At 40.1% G+C, this 13,383-nt stretch overlaps 1 protein-coding gene across 2 annotated transcripts in view; it reads right to left on the bottom strand.

Moving 5' to 3' along the window:
• The window catches only part of EHBP1 (EH domain binding protein 1), a 223,642-nt gene that overhangs the window by 98,791 nt on the left and 111,468 nt on the right, over window positions 1–13,383 (bottom strand). For both annotated transcript variants that reach the window (XM_080615103.1, XM_080615104.1), the window contains exon 10: window positions 10,334–10,520. In XM_080615103.1, the coding sequence (XP_080471229.1) occupies window positions 10,334–10,520 (187 nt within the window). The remainder of the gene's footprint in view (window positions 1–10,333; window positions 10,521–13,383) is intronic.

Below are 13,383 nucleotides of genomic sequence, written 5' to 3'. Positions count from 1 at the left end.
TTGTTATTTATTTGCTTTTCTTTTATTCCGTTATTTTTTTAGGAAATTATTGTGGTTTTCCCCCCATTTTTTGTCACCACAGACACTCCCTTTAGGCAACTGTGCATCAACAATCCTCCCACGTTCAAAGTCGGCTACATCTGTTGCTCTTTCCCATTGTTGAAAATTCCTGCCTTAATCCTATTTGACTTTATTCATGCAAAGGTCATCCTGAATTCAACAAATGGAGGAGTGATAGCAAGCATGCTGTTGAACATGGCTAGAAAATGCTGCTGTAGAACATGCAGCTAGTGTGCCAGCACTATCTTAGAAGTACTTGGTTTATTATGCAGCTTCTAGTCCTCATAGCTGTGTTGCAATATGAATTGACAACGTATTTCTTCCAGCAACTCAGGAATACAACAATTTCCTTCCAGCTGGCTTGATTCTTTTCTCCTTAAAAGGATTTGCACTTAACCCGTATTTGCTAGTGAGTATGTGTATATCATACATATATAATATTTGACTATTCCATGTGCCTTAGGGCTATTTGACTATTCCATATGCCTTCTGGCATATACGGCTTCCTTGTTTCTCATGGTTTTTACTTTTCAGTAAATCTAGCTTCACAAATCTATTTAATTAACCAGACCATTTAAAACTATTGGTGATTACTGTTTTAAATAAACGAGGCAAAATTCTGCCTAAAAATACTTTTACAAATCAGGGTAGAACAGCTAATACGAATACCTCATTATAGGGCCATCACCGTACTGTAGATGTGCTCACAGACGCCGACTATTTTGGTTTTAGACTCATTTTTCTTCCCCAGCAACAACAACAAAGCAGCATAAAAGCATTCTGGCTCAGACCTATGATTTATTCCTACGCTTAAGAATCTGACCCAAACCAAAGAAAGATTAGCAGGAACAGTGAATTAGTAAGCAAACCAAAGTTAACTATTAGACTGATTTATGAAGGGAAGACAATTATTTTTGTAATATCTCCATAACTCATCATGACAGGCAAAGGAATATTTATTCATGCACGCTTATTTCCAATTTGAGGTGCTTGCCAACCACGATGAACCAATCCCACCCTTCGGGCAAGCAGAGAAACAGGCTATTGTTAGTCTCCTTCCTTCGTGGAGAGCTTCACTGAGGGCTGCAGACAGCAGAGAGTGCACCCAAGACTTTAACTATCTAAACCAGCCCCACAATAAAGCTCCATGCAATAGCTGAAAGTTAAACCCTACAATAACATCAGCTTATTCAAATTGTTTAGCTCCTCATTAGATGCAAGTGAACACCAGAAAGAATAAAGTCTTCAATTTGAAAGCTGTCCAGTACTCTGCTTGTATGGCTCTTGTTAAGGAGCTTGATAATAAGGTGTAAAAACTCTAGAGAAAAAGGACAGGTTTTATCAGGTTTTTGTTGTGAAGGTTTTGAGGATTTTTGTTTTGATGGTAGTTTAAAAAAAGGTCTCATGAGAGGAGAAGTGTTCCTTCTTTCTTCTACCTTTTAAACAGCAAAGCTTGAACTAAACAGTAATAGTCTGTGAAGCCAACCATGCGAATCAAAGCCCTCCATGTCCTTTGAAAAGGTTAACACGAATGGCAGGAAGGTGGTTATCCTCCAGTACCAGTGCCAGGAGCCCACAGCCCCACACTGTCTGCCTGCCTCCTCGCAGCCTCCTTCCGCTGTAGGAGTGAAGGTAAATAACTTAAAGGAAATAAAATAAAAGACCCTCACCAGGGACATGGATTTTCAGATTATGTATCCCCAAAGCTACCCCAGATCTCACTCTGAGCTAACTTAATGCGGTTGTTTCTCAAATGCTTCGGCAGGTCACGGCCGCCTCGCCTGACCAGGGGTGTTTGTATCTAATCCAGCTTGTCCTCTGTGAGAGAAACTAAACAGTGCCATGAAAGCATTGACATTTAGGAACCGCAGTGCTCCAGAAACTTTAATGTTCCTGGCAGATCCTAACTTCTTCCTTTCATTTCTGCACCTTAAGGATTCAAAGGACATATTTCAGCTAAATAACTCTGGAACCTCCATGAGGAGACCAGTTCTCTCCACATCCCATAGAAGTGGGTGCAACAAGATACTTGTACCAGAGGCAATGTATAGCCCAGCTCACACTCCCTCCTCTCCCTCTGGAGATCCCCCGCTATCACTCTCCCCATCACTCTCTCTTCTGGGACTTCAAGTATTCGATTCATCTCCTAGCGTAGGAAGCTACAGCCCAGAAAAGACAGCGTGGGCATTCCCACCATCCAAAGGCAATCTCTCCTCTGACCTCAGCAGCCTTAAAACGGTTCCTGGATCAAGATATGTGTCTTATTTAACCAACCTTGCCCTTGCAAGACACACTGTTGTGCACTTAATTCAAACAATCTGAAAGGTTTACATAGATCACCCCATATATTTAAATGTGAAACATTAAAGAAATTCTAGTATTAGTATCATTTTTTTGAATAAAATATGAATGAAGTATTTTTGTTAGTCTGCCTACATGTGATGGTACTGGCATTTTAATGGCACATAATATTTCCCTTTACTTTGTCACACAATACACTCCATGCCTGTTGGCTTTTCTTCTTAAAGAATGGTGCACAGTTTTAAGCTTCCAACATGAAATAAAGCATATAAAAATACTGCCATTACATATCTAAAGGCCATATTTTTCCTCAAGAAGTGATATTTTAGGACAACAAATCTGGGTATTGTAATTTATAAATGTAAGTTAAAGATAAAAATATGTAAAGTGAGGTTTTGAACGTCATAACACTGGTTAAATCACCAAACCTTATTTGCACAGACAATTCTGCAGAAGTGCTAACTGGTGCAACGCAAAACTGCTCCAGGCAGCGACAATGTTTCCATACATTTCAGTAGCAGCTACATTGCACCAGTAACACAGAAACACTTTAAGATCAATTATGACAATGGCAGGAGCCAAGCATTTACCATCCTGCAAATTATGCCTATTAATTTGCAATGAAAAAGATTTTTCTAGGACAGCCCTGCAGACCTGTCGTCTGCTTCCCCACTAGTAATAAGGATCTAAAAGTCAAACACTTAAGTAGCAGCACTAGAAGTTGCCAAATCAAGTGTTAAAAATTGGGGCTATTACAAAATTATGGTTACATATTCACTATTAATTAGTACTCTTTTTATATTTGTATTATGATACAATCTTAAGGTATACTTCTTCCCCTCCAGTTCTTCCTCATGGAGAGCATTCAAGAAACAGCCTCACTGAATGGGACTACCCAGCACTTCTTTTGAACTATTAGTTGTTTGTTCTCATGCCTCATATACTACATATTACCTGGATCCTGACATGAACACAGTATTATTTATCTCAAAGGGCTTTCCTACAGTGTTCATCTTCTGGGTATTCTACTCTAGAAGATAAAACATTCAATCTTCCAGACTTCCTTGTGAGGCAGCAGTCCATTTAACTGAAGAAAAAGTGAGGTCCACAAAGAATCTAACTTCAAATTATTAGAAGGTGGTGTTTTTGAGTCCTCAGTCTCAGCCACCTAACACCTGGCAGAGAACTGCTTGCTTTATGATACTTCATGTGGTGTGAAACAGCATTCTTTCATCTGCATGGCACTTGCATCTAGCCAATAGCTCTGGTAATTCATGATGGTTGTATCAAGCTGTGAACTTAAAAAACCCACCACAGTCCAAAATCTGGTTCAAGAGATCAGCTTAGCATCATGTAACAAATTCATAACATCGGAAAGGATAATATTCACTGCTCCTGGACAGCATTTGGTTGCTTAACTGTCAGGAAAGCAGTGCCTTTCCGCTGGCCCTTGTCTCAGGACACAACCTGGACCAGTTCCCTGTGTAGCAATACATATGGTGCTGCATGAGTCATGAGCTCTGCAGAAGGACTTGTGTGTGATGATGTGTCTTCATCTAGATAACACTCTGGCTTCTTGCTGTGCATGCTTGGAAATGGGAAAAGGTGAGAAGTGAGGGGCCGAGGCTGGAAGGAGTTCAGCTCCACTGTCAAACCTGCAGGAGTAACTCCTGTAATTCCCACTAAAGGAACATGTGGGTAAATCATTGACTTACCTGGTTTAAAACCTCGAATTCTGAAAGAAGCATCTCTCTTAGAGGTAATAGGACTGTAGAACAGCACCTAAATCTTTTTTAAAGTAGTTCAACTGGCTTGTTGCTAGAAAACGGGCACAAAATACTTCACTCAGAAGGGCAGAAAAGCAGCAGATCAAGGAAGATAGATGAAGGAAGGCCTTGGTTTCATCTATATTCTCAATGTCTAAAACTGACTCCTGTTGGCACCAACCATGGGAATGACACGACACCACCCTCCACCAATTTGCATTCATAAAGCCACTTGCAAAGAGAAGGAGGGAATCAAGCAAGGCTGCAAAGAAACAAACCCCAGTACATTATTAACACTGACAACTGCTACAGGAAAACCACACAGGCAAAATAAGCAATGCCAAGCTAAGAAAGAATTTATTCCTTTGGTAGCCCAAGGAAACCATAAGTAAGCAAAAACCTACTCAAAAGCAACTCAAACACTTCCATACAGTTATTTGGGTCCTAATGGATAGTAAGAATTTGTCCCTTCTGCTGGTCTCTTCTGTAACTACTTATGGAAAGGTTACTGCATGTTACACACCACTTCTTGTACCAGCTTACACAAAATCTGTAATTAAATAGGTAGAGTAAAGCAGGGAATCTCCATTTTGCTGAACTTTGTTCATCAACACTCCTGCTCTATATTGTTGTCCCCTATTCATGTGCAATCACACCTGCATGTGGAAGGGAGAAAGAGCTTTTGCAACATCTTCCCATTTTTTCCTATCCAATCACATGTCTATTCTTTAGGCCAATACACACAAGAGCCTGTAAATATTCAGGGACAATTATTCCCACCGACTTCAAATGCCTACTGACTAACTAGCCAAGTCTAACTTATCTAAGCTCTTTTACAATCAAGGTAAAGAACCAGATACCTCTAGGAATAAGGCACCTGAGGCAGTTGGGTTAGGTGACTCAGTCTCCAAAGGGGACCCATTTTAATAAGGGCCAGCCCCGGGAATTCTTACTTACATAAGCAGTCAATAAAAATGCTTGCGGCTTGTGTGGAATACTGAAACACTGAATTTTCTTCACAACACGCACTTGTGCTTGTTCTGTTGTCCTGGTTTTTGGAGCTACAGAGGGATGCAGTCATCTTCAATTGCCCCTTCCTCACCAATACAGCTGATATGGGAATCTCCAAGTGATCGAAAGGGCCTGCTCAAGGGGAAGACATTACAGGCTTAGAAAGCATTTGCTACTACAGTTAACTGACTGCTCAGGGAAGCAGTAGACGGCAAACATTTGAGAAAGATCAGATGAATATTGCAGATATTCAGAAGTTGTCTGGACAAGGTCCCAGGCAACTGGCTCTAAGTGGCCCTGCTTGAGCAGGGGGTTTGAATCAGATGACCTCCAGAGATCCTCTCCCACATCAACCCCTCTATGATTTCGTGAACAATGCACAGAGGGAGGTTATGTTGGAAATGGCTGAAGAGACGGCAGCAGCTGGGATGATCTTACAGCAGCTAAAGAAGTGGATGCGTCCCCTGTGCAGAATTAATATGAAAGGGGAAAGACTCTAAATCACTAGCGCCCATGAACTCATCCAATCTCATGTAGGCTAAATCCCTCAAATTTGAGGCAGGCAGAAACAGCCTCCTTTGAACTCTTTTCTCACATCCAAAATTTGTTAAGGGATGTTAAATGGACACCAAATGAAGCAACATCTTTGAGGAGGAAAGAAGATAAATGCAAGACCTGCAGTAGTGGGGTTACGAACAATAATCTCAAGGCAAAACCAAAAGTGAAATAATGTCTGTATTTGATATCATCACTTGTCTTTCTGACCAATGATCATGCATAATTGTCTGGGCAGTAAATTTTTATGTCATTCGCACAATGAGATCTAATCTTTGCTTCAAACTCTAGTTCTACCATTTTCATGTCTAGTAAAGTTAATGTTTATTTATGAATCTCACATTCTGGCTGCAGCACCTCAGGAAGACAGGCTAAAAAAGTTAGGGCTGTTCGGCTTGGAGAAGAGAAGCTGTGTGGAGACCTCATAGCAGCCTTCCAGTATCTGAAGGGGGCCTACAAAGATGCTGGAGAGGGACACTTCATCAGGGACTGTAGCGATAGGACAAGGGGTAATGGGTTCAAACTAAAACAAGGGAAGTTCAGGTTAGATATAAGGCAGAAATTATTTACTGTGAGAGTGGTGAGGCACTGGAACAGGTTGTCCAGAGAAGCTGTGGCTGCTGCATTCCCAGCACAGTTCAAGGCCAGGCTGGAGGGGGCTTTCAGCAACCTGGTCTAGTGGAAGGTGTCCCTGCTCATGGCAGGGGAGTGGAAACGGATGATCTTTAAGATTCCTTCCAACCCAAACCATCCTATGATTCTATGTTCACTGATCACTGAGTTCTTAGAAGTTAGTAACAACTCACGTCTCTACCCTGGAGTACCCTCTTTATCCTGAGGACAGCAGGCACGATGCTAGATATGACCAGGTCAGAAGATGCGTCTGTAATTTTCTGCCTAGTTTTACATGAAGCTTTTACACAGAATTATCTTGTACAACATACATCTCTGAACAAAGGAGCTAACTAGAAGGAGTCTGATTTTTGTGGTGTCAGGACTATTAGGGGTAATTAGTCGTGGATATGATTCCAGAAAAATCTATAAACGGTATTAAGCTGTTAGAAGACCATACAACTCCTTTAAAAGAAGGCCTTTTCAACTCGCTTAGATGCATTTATCTTGAGTCTGTTCTTAAATAAGATATGCCCAAGATTGCCAAGTGCTAAAAATTCACTGTTTCCCTTTTATTATCACAAACACTGCGGTTATAAATAAAGAAAACATACAAACACAGACAAAATAATATGTGGGAGGTCAGATATCCCTCAGGCAAAAAACACCTTCCACCACTACTTGGGTAATGGTAAAATGTTGGATTCAGGCTATGATGTTTCAACAGCAAACAGAATTGCACTTCTAAGAAGTGCTCCTAAACCCTGGATACCACTGCTGTTTCCAACACTTAAATGTTTTGGGTAAATAGGCTAATAATTTCAACTGTTTGGAACCTGTACCTTGAGTAGGAATCTGTCATGTGTCAAATACTCTTCCAGGAGCAATAAAAATGCTGATACACAGATGTTAATAAAAACATTTGTCTTTTTTGTGTTCAGCAAATGTGATGAACACACCATCAGTGTGTGCAGGAAAAGTGAGTTCCAAATCCTCTGCCAAAGATTTGAAGAAGCATTTTTGGAATCTTTTCCCTTAAACTCTAAAGTTCTAATATTCATGCTCCGTTGTCTAGTTTAAAGATTAGCATTTCTGCTCCACAACTATTTCCTACAATGCCAGCCAAGACATGAAATTGAACATGCTGGGACACTTAGGTTCTGTTCAAAGGTGTAGCAGAGGTTTTCTGTGCGCACCAAACTTGGGCAAAACACGGAATAAGACAAATTATTTAATCTCCTTTTACCTAAGTTTGCCTCTATGGGACTATTCCCTCTTGTCCTGGGTTCAGCAGCAGCAGTCAGTTTTTCTCCTTCTTAGTAGCTGGTGCAGCGCTGTGGTTTTGACTTTCGGCCTGTGAATAATACTGATAAAGCCGATGTTTTCAATTGCTGGTCAGAATGTTTACCCTGACCAAGGACTTTGTGAGTCTCATGCTCTGCCAAGGAGGAGGAGAAGCCGGGAGGAAGCAGGGACAGGACACCTGACCCAAACTAGCCAAAGAGGTATTCCATACCACAGCATGTCATGCCGGGGGATGTAACTGGGAGCTACCCGGAAGGGCACGTGCTCTTTTCTGTCGGGCTCTCTTTTCCGGCAGGCGGTATCGTATTCTCTTCCCTTGTTATTTCTCTTATCATTATTACTATTGGTGGTAGCAGCAGTGGTTTTGTGTTATACCTTAGTTACTGGACTGTTTTTATCTCAACCCGTGGGAGTTACATTCTTTCGATTCTCCTCCCCATCCCTCCGGGGGGGTGGGGGGGGAAGTAGATTGCGTGGTTCTAATTTACGGCCTGGGCTTAAACCACGACACCTCTACATAAGGGCATGTGCTAAGTTCATGTTTGTACAACGCCTTCACCTTTTGACAGGAGTTTTTTCAGAATTGCTAAACATTGTCCCTATTATTGAGTAATAAACAAGTTATTTGTGCCAACAGTCCGAGTCCTACCTAGGCACTATTTCGCACTGTGGTGTGAGGAAATTGTTTCATTTTCTTTTCTTTCAAATGCCTGTACTTTTCTGCATTTCAAGAAGTATTCCAAGTGCTTTTGATCTAATGTCATTAGATCACCTCAGAGCAAAACAATTCAAGTACAGAAAAAAAGACTGTGCTTACAGAATGTTTTCTGAACTGCAAGCGACCGTACAGTATTTTAACACACCCAGTCAGAAAAACTTTCCACTCCAGTCGTAATATAATAAACCAGGACACTGCATCTGCTTTGGAGCCTTCCCTAATGGTCTCCGATGTGCCAGAATCCTGTAAAAAAAATTAAAGCTTTCCTGTATGAGATAAGGTCAGCATAGAGCTCCATCTTCCCTCACAGTGCTAATGAATGTTAAATTTTCAGTACCCTTGCTGATCTCAGCTGTGCCTCAGCATCAGTGGCAGAGAGGTGGGCTGCAAGCAGGCAGGCACCAAAATATTCAGAAGCTAACACCCTGCGTAAGAGCAGGAATAAGCAGGAATTATGTTCATAACTGCACAGTAGTCTCAGAGAGTTCAACCCTGCACCTTTTCTTAATCAATTCCAGCTTTCAAACAATCTAAAACTTAGTCTACTTAAACTACAAGAACCAAACCCAACAGTAATACATTATTTCAGCTCAACGAAGACATGAAATAAAGCAGAGAGATATTTCCTTGGATGCAGACCTGTAAATAAGCCTCTCGCAAACAACAAGCAATGAGGGCACAACCTCCATCAAGCAACTTGCTAAAATCCCCTCTACAGATGTCTTTTCTCTGCCTGGTAGTACCAGAATGCTTTACTTGGCCACTTTGTTTTGACCCAAGGGCCAGACTCCACTAGAAATCAAATAATGTACAATATTTTTCATATAGAAACTCCTGCAAACAGGATCGAATCCTAATTCAGAGCATTACAAAAATGCTGTGCTTTGACTGAGTATTTCCCTAGTTGTAGTTTTGCATACTAAATTGTGAACTGTGCTTGTGACCTTACTGTGTTGTTTGGTTTTGCTGTGTGCAGATGCAGATTCCATTTCTGGTCTCATACTCTTTACCCTGAGTAGTAAAACACTAGTTTTGGTGTCTAGATCAGAGCCTGAGTAGACAAGGACATGACAGGAATGTGGCTGAGTGATTAAGCCACGAAATGATAGGTATGGCAAGTAGTTTCATACAATTTTTAAGTACAGCAGCACCAATACAGAGCAAAACAGCTGATAAAGTGCATAAATTCATAAAACTGGAAGGGAAGCCTTCTGTCATCATCCTTCTACCCTTCAAAACAAGCAGTGAGCATATATCAAATTCATTTTTTAAAAGTGCCCATTAAGATATACTATTAAATGCTTCTTTTGTGTAAAAAAGCACAAATGGTGCTAACTGCTGAAACACTGGAGGTGAAATTCCCAGAGACAAGCTAGCTGTTGCAATCCTAAGATAAATTCTATTGAAGAGGGTGATGTGAGGCATACGTAACTCTTTTTTCCTTGACAAACACAGGAGTATGTGCATATGTAAGTATGCTTAGTCTAGACATTGATAATGAACAGTTACTCTGACTTGAAGTAGACTTTTTTTAAATATTACTTCGACATACCTATGGAATTGGATATATATAAATCCCAGTACAAATAAACAATATCCAGTGCTAAGCTTTTAAAACCCAGATTTATGACAGAAATGTGGGGACAGACTCTTCAACTGGGGCAAGGCTTAGCGGCATTACAATAGATCAAGACAAAGTATTGTTCAACATGATTTTCGTCCTTCTCGATGGCATATCCAGCTATCCTGTAACATTTGTTACTAGAAGACTCTTTTCTTTGAAACTGCAGTTGCTGTTACTGTTGTCATTAAATCCTTAAAGAAAAAATACAAGCTCCTACTGCTGCTCTCTCCCTATGAACCAGCAAGTGAATAGAGATGAGCCAACACCTTATTAAGTATAAGCAAAGCTTTTAAGATGACCTGCAGAAATAAATAGAACGTCTATAAAACACATAAAGGTACTAATAATAACAAAGATGAAATTTTGATATGAAAAACCTACCTTAGGGGAGGAAGAAAGGTCCCTCGATGCAGGAATAGCTGACATGTTCTCACTCATGCCTGTCTCTGTCTTTGGCAAGAGGTTTGGTGGTTCAGGAGCCTTTCTTTTCATCTTCTTTTCTGGTTCTTGCAGCAGAGCAACTTTAATGAAAGCAGGGCTTGATTTTGGTTCATAAAATGGATTTGATCTAATTAAAAGAAGGGAAACACATTTCTTTGCTATCTTCTTGGAATTAAAACCAAAAAAAAAAGACCCATTTAGAGAAGACAATGACTAAAATGCTTTTATTATCCCACAAAAGAATATGTTTTACCTTTACATGATTTTAGACGCTACCTTTTCATATGACTGAAAAGTGCATTATAACAGCTAAAACTGCATTAGGTCAGAAGTTCCATAAATTTTATAAAGTACTCTAAATTACAGAAGGTTTATCAATTGTGTAAAGCTAGCTCTTCCATTATACTTACTTATCCATCAGTGATCCTATTTACAGATAAGATCAATACCAACAAATCTGAGTGAAATTGCTGTCTGTTTAGTATTGTAATGAATAGAATTAAGAACGCTTCATTAGAACAGAGTTAAGAATCAAGCCACTTTTTACATGGATGCTTCAGCATGGCTTTAAAGGCCTCACTCTTGCCTGTCCAAGTCTAAAAATCATGGCTTCCATAGGTACATAATCCACATGGAGTGTATTTTAAACTCTGCAGCATACAGGCAGCACATCAAGAACACTCTTTGGATAAGAGCATAGTGTAAGGAAACCACAGCTGAGCTTGTGTGTATCCCTCTACAGATACCAGTAGCTATCATCTCACTATTTTAAAAGTGCTTTTTGTAACTAAACCCTGTTTAAGAAACACAGTAAAGATCTTCCATCAAGAGATGCAGTCCAAAGAATTATTCTTCTTAACTCTGGTGTTCACATTCCAACTCTGCATTTGTTCCACCCTAAGTAAACACTCCCACAGCATTTCCAAATTTTACCTATCAGTTTGATACATCACATATCAATGAAAAATACATCAAATAATAACGGCTTCTACTCTGCACATACAAAAGCTAGCAATTTTGCATCCTGCTAAGGATACTTATGGGAACCTCTTTTACAAGGAACTATTTTATTCATAATCTTTGCTCTTCATATTTTGCAATCCAAAACTGGATGGTTAATTATGAAACTGATACCTTAATTCCTTTCTAGTCAATACTTCCCCTGCAAATTATATTTATCATATATCTCAAACTATGTTTATGTAACTGAGTCACTGCAATTCCCAAAGATCTGCATACAGTTATATAAAGCATAACTAATCACAACAAAGAACCTCAGTCCCTTGAATGCAATTCTAGATGGAAACAATAATTCATATAGCATCAGACAAGAGCCTACCTAGCTAGATCCATTTACAAATTTCCTCTCAAGATAAGAATCATGAGCTACTACACCTGGTTCTTAAAGAACTAGCAAAATTTGGCACAAAAATTTTCCACAAAAGTGAAAACCCTACTATTCACAGAATCACAGAACGGTTTGGGTTGGAAGGGTCCTTAAAGCTCACTCAGTTACAATCCCCTGCCACAGGCAGGGATACCTTCCACTAGACCAGGTTGCTCCAAGCCCCATCCAACCTGGCCTTGAACACTGCCAGGGATGGGGCAGCCACAGCTTCTCTGGGCAACCTGTGCCAGTGCCTCACCACCCTCACTGAGAACTTCTTATTTCTATCTAATCTAAGTCTACCTTCTTTCAGAGGGTATTCATCCACTTTCCTTTCACACAACATCACATTTCTCCAGTTTTTTGTACTTTCACCATGAAAATATATCTTTTGGTCTCAATTTTCAAATTTATTTTCACACAGTTCACCATCATCCTCTTTTCACTGAGAAAAAGCAAGCCATTAATAACCCACACTGCAGAAAATAAGTCTACTTCTGAAAGGCAAAGTTTACTGAAGCATATAAGTGAAGACCAGGCATAAAACCTCCAAACCTTTCTGAGAATCTGCTGCTGCTTGTTATAGAGAAAGAGATCTAAATCCAGATACTGAAGGGAAAGGAAAGGCTAACACTAAAATAACTCATCTGCTGACTGATGGCAACTTTCAGGTGTTCCCACTTTGATGCACATCAAGCACAAAGCCACCAGTGCAATCAAAACTAAAGACAACATCAAACTAATGACTTAAATAGAAATGGATGGGTGTTTTCCATCGGAGGCAGCAGAAAAAGGAGGGTATTCAGGTTGGAGTGGAGAATGTGCCTAGCTTTCAGTAGCTCTAATTTAGCTGACAGTCCAGCTCAGCTGTCTTTAGACACCAGAAAGTTCAAAGGGAGGTGAAAATAAAGATGAAAAAGATAAAGGCTGAAGAACAATGCATTCTACAGAAGAGCACAAGGTTCCCTTTAGTTCAACAAGTTATCCTCTGAACAGCCAACAGACACAGCATGTTTAACAGGAAAGTTATTTATCTCTGTGTACTTGCAATTAGAAAGGTGCATTCACAAGGTGTTAAAATGAATTTGGTATGAGAAAAAAACCCCACCTTATCAATGAGTGAAACAGTTTGGAAGAACCCCCTTTTGAATGGTCATGCTCCAGAACTGTCTCTGCTGCATGCATAATGTTGAAGAATTGTACCCTACTGCACGAACCAGAAGGAAGTGCTATAAGCAGAAAAGTGACTGCCTTTCTCTCCTAGAGAAGAACTTGCTTGAAAGCCAAACTAAACACATGTTCATATACCACTTTCTACCTTCCCCTCTGCATTGCTTTCAACTGATCTTACAAATACTGAGAAAGATTTTTGAAGAATCAAGTTTAATACAAGAGAAAAAAAACTCAACCAAAACCCAACAACAAGTGGCTCTTGCCTGAAGAAGCTATAAATTTTGAAGTCATGAGGGTCTGCTATACGTAGCAGAGTTTGGTCCAACAGCTTCCACATGGCTATACAAGAAACTAAGCACAGAAAAAGTCTGGCTGAAAAACATTAAAGCACTTTTCTCTGAGGTCAGCTCCCACATTTTTTGCCTCTGTG

This window comes from Psittacula echo, assembly GCF_963264785.1.
Source record: "Psittacula echo genome assembly, chromosome: 4".
NCBI classification, from domain to species: Eukaryota; Metazoa; Chordata; class Aves; order Psittaciformes; family Psittacidae; genus Psittacula; species Psittacula echo.
This window is presented reverse-complemented; position numbering and strand designations above follow the sequence as displayed.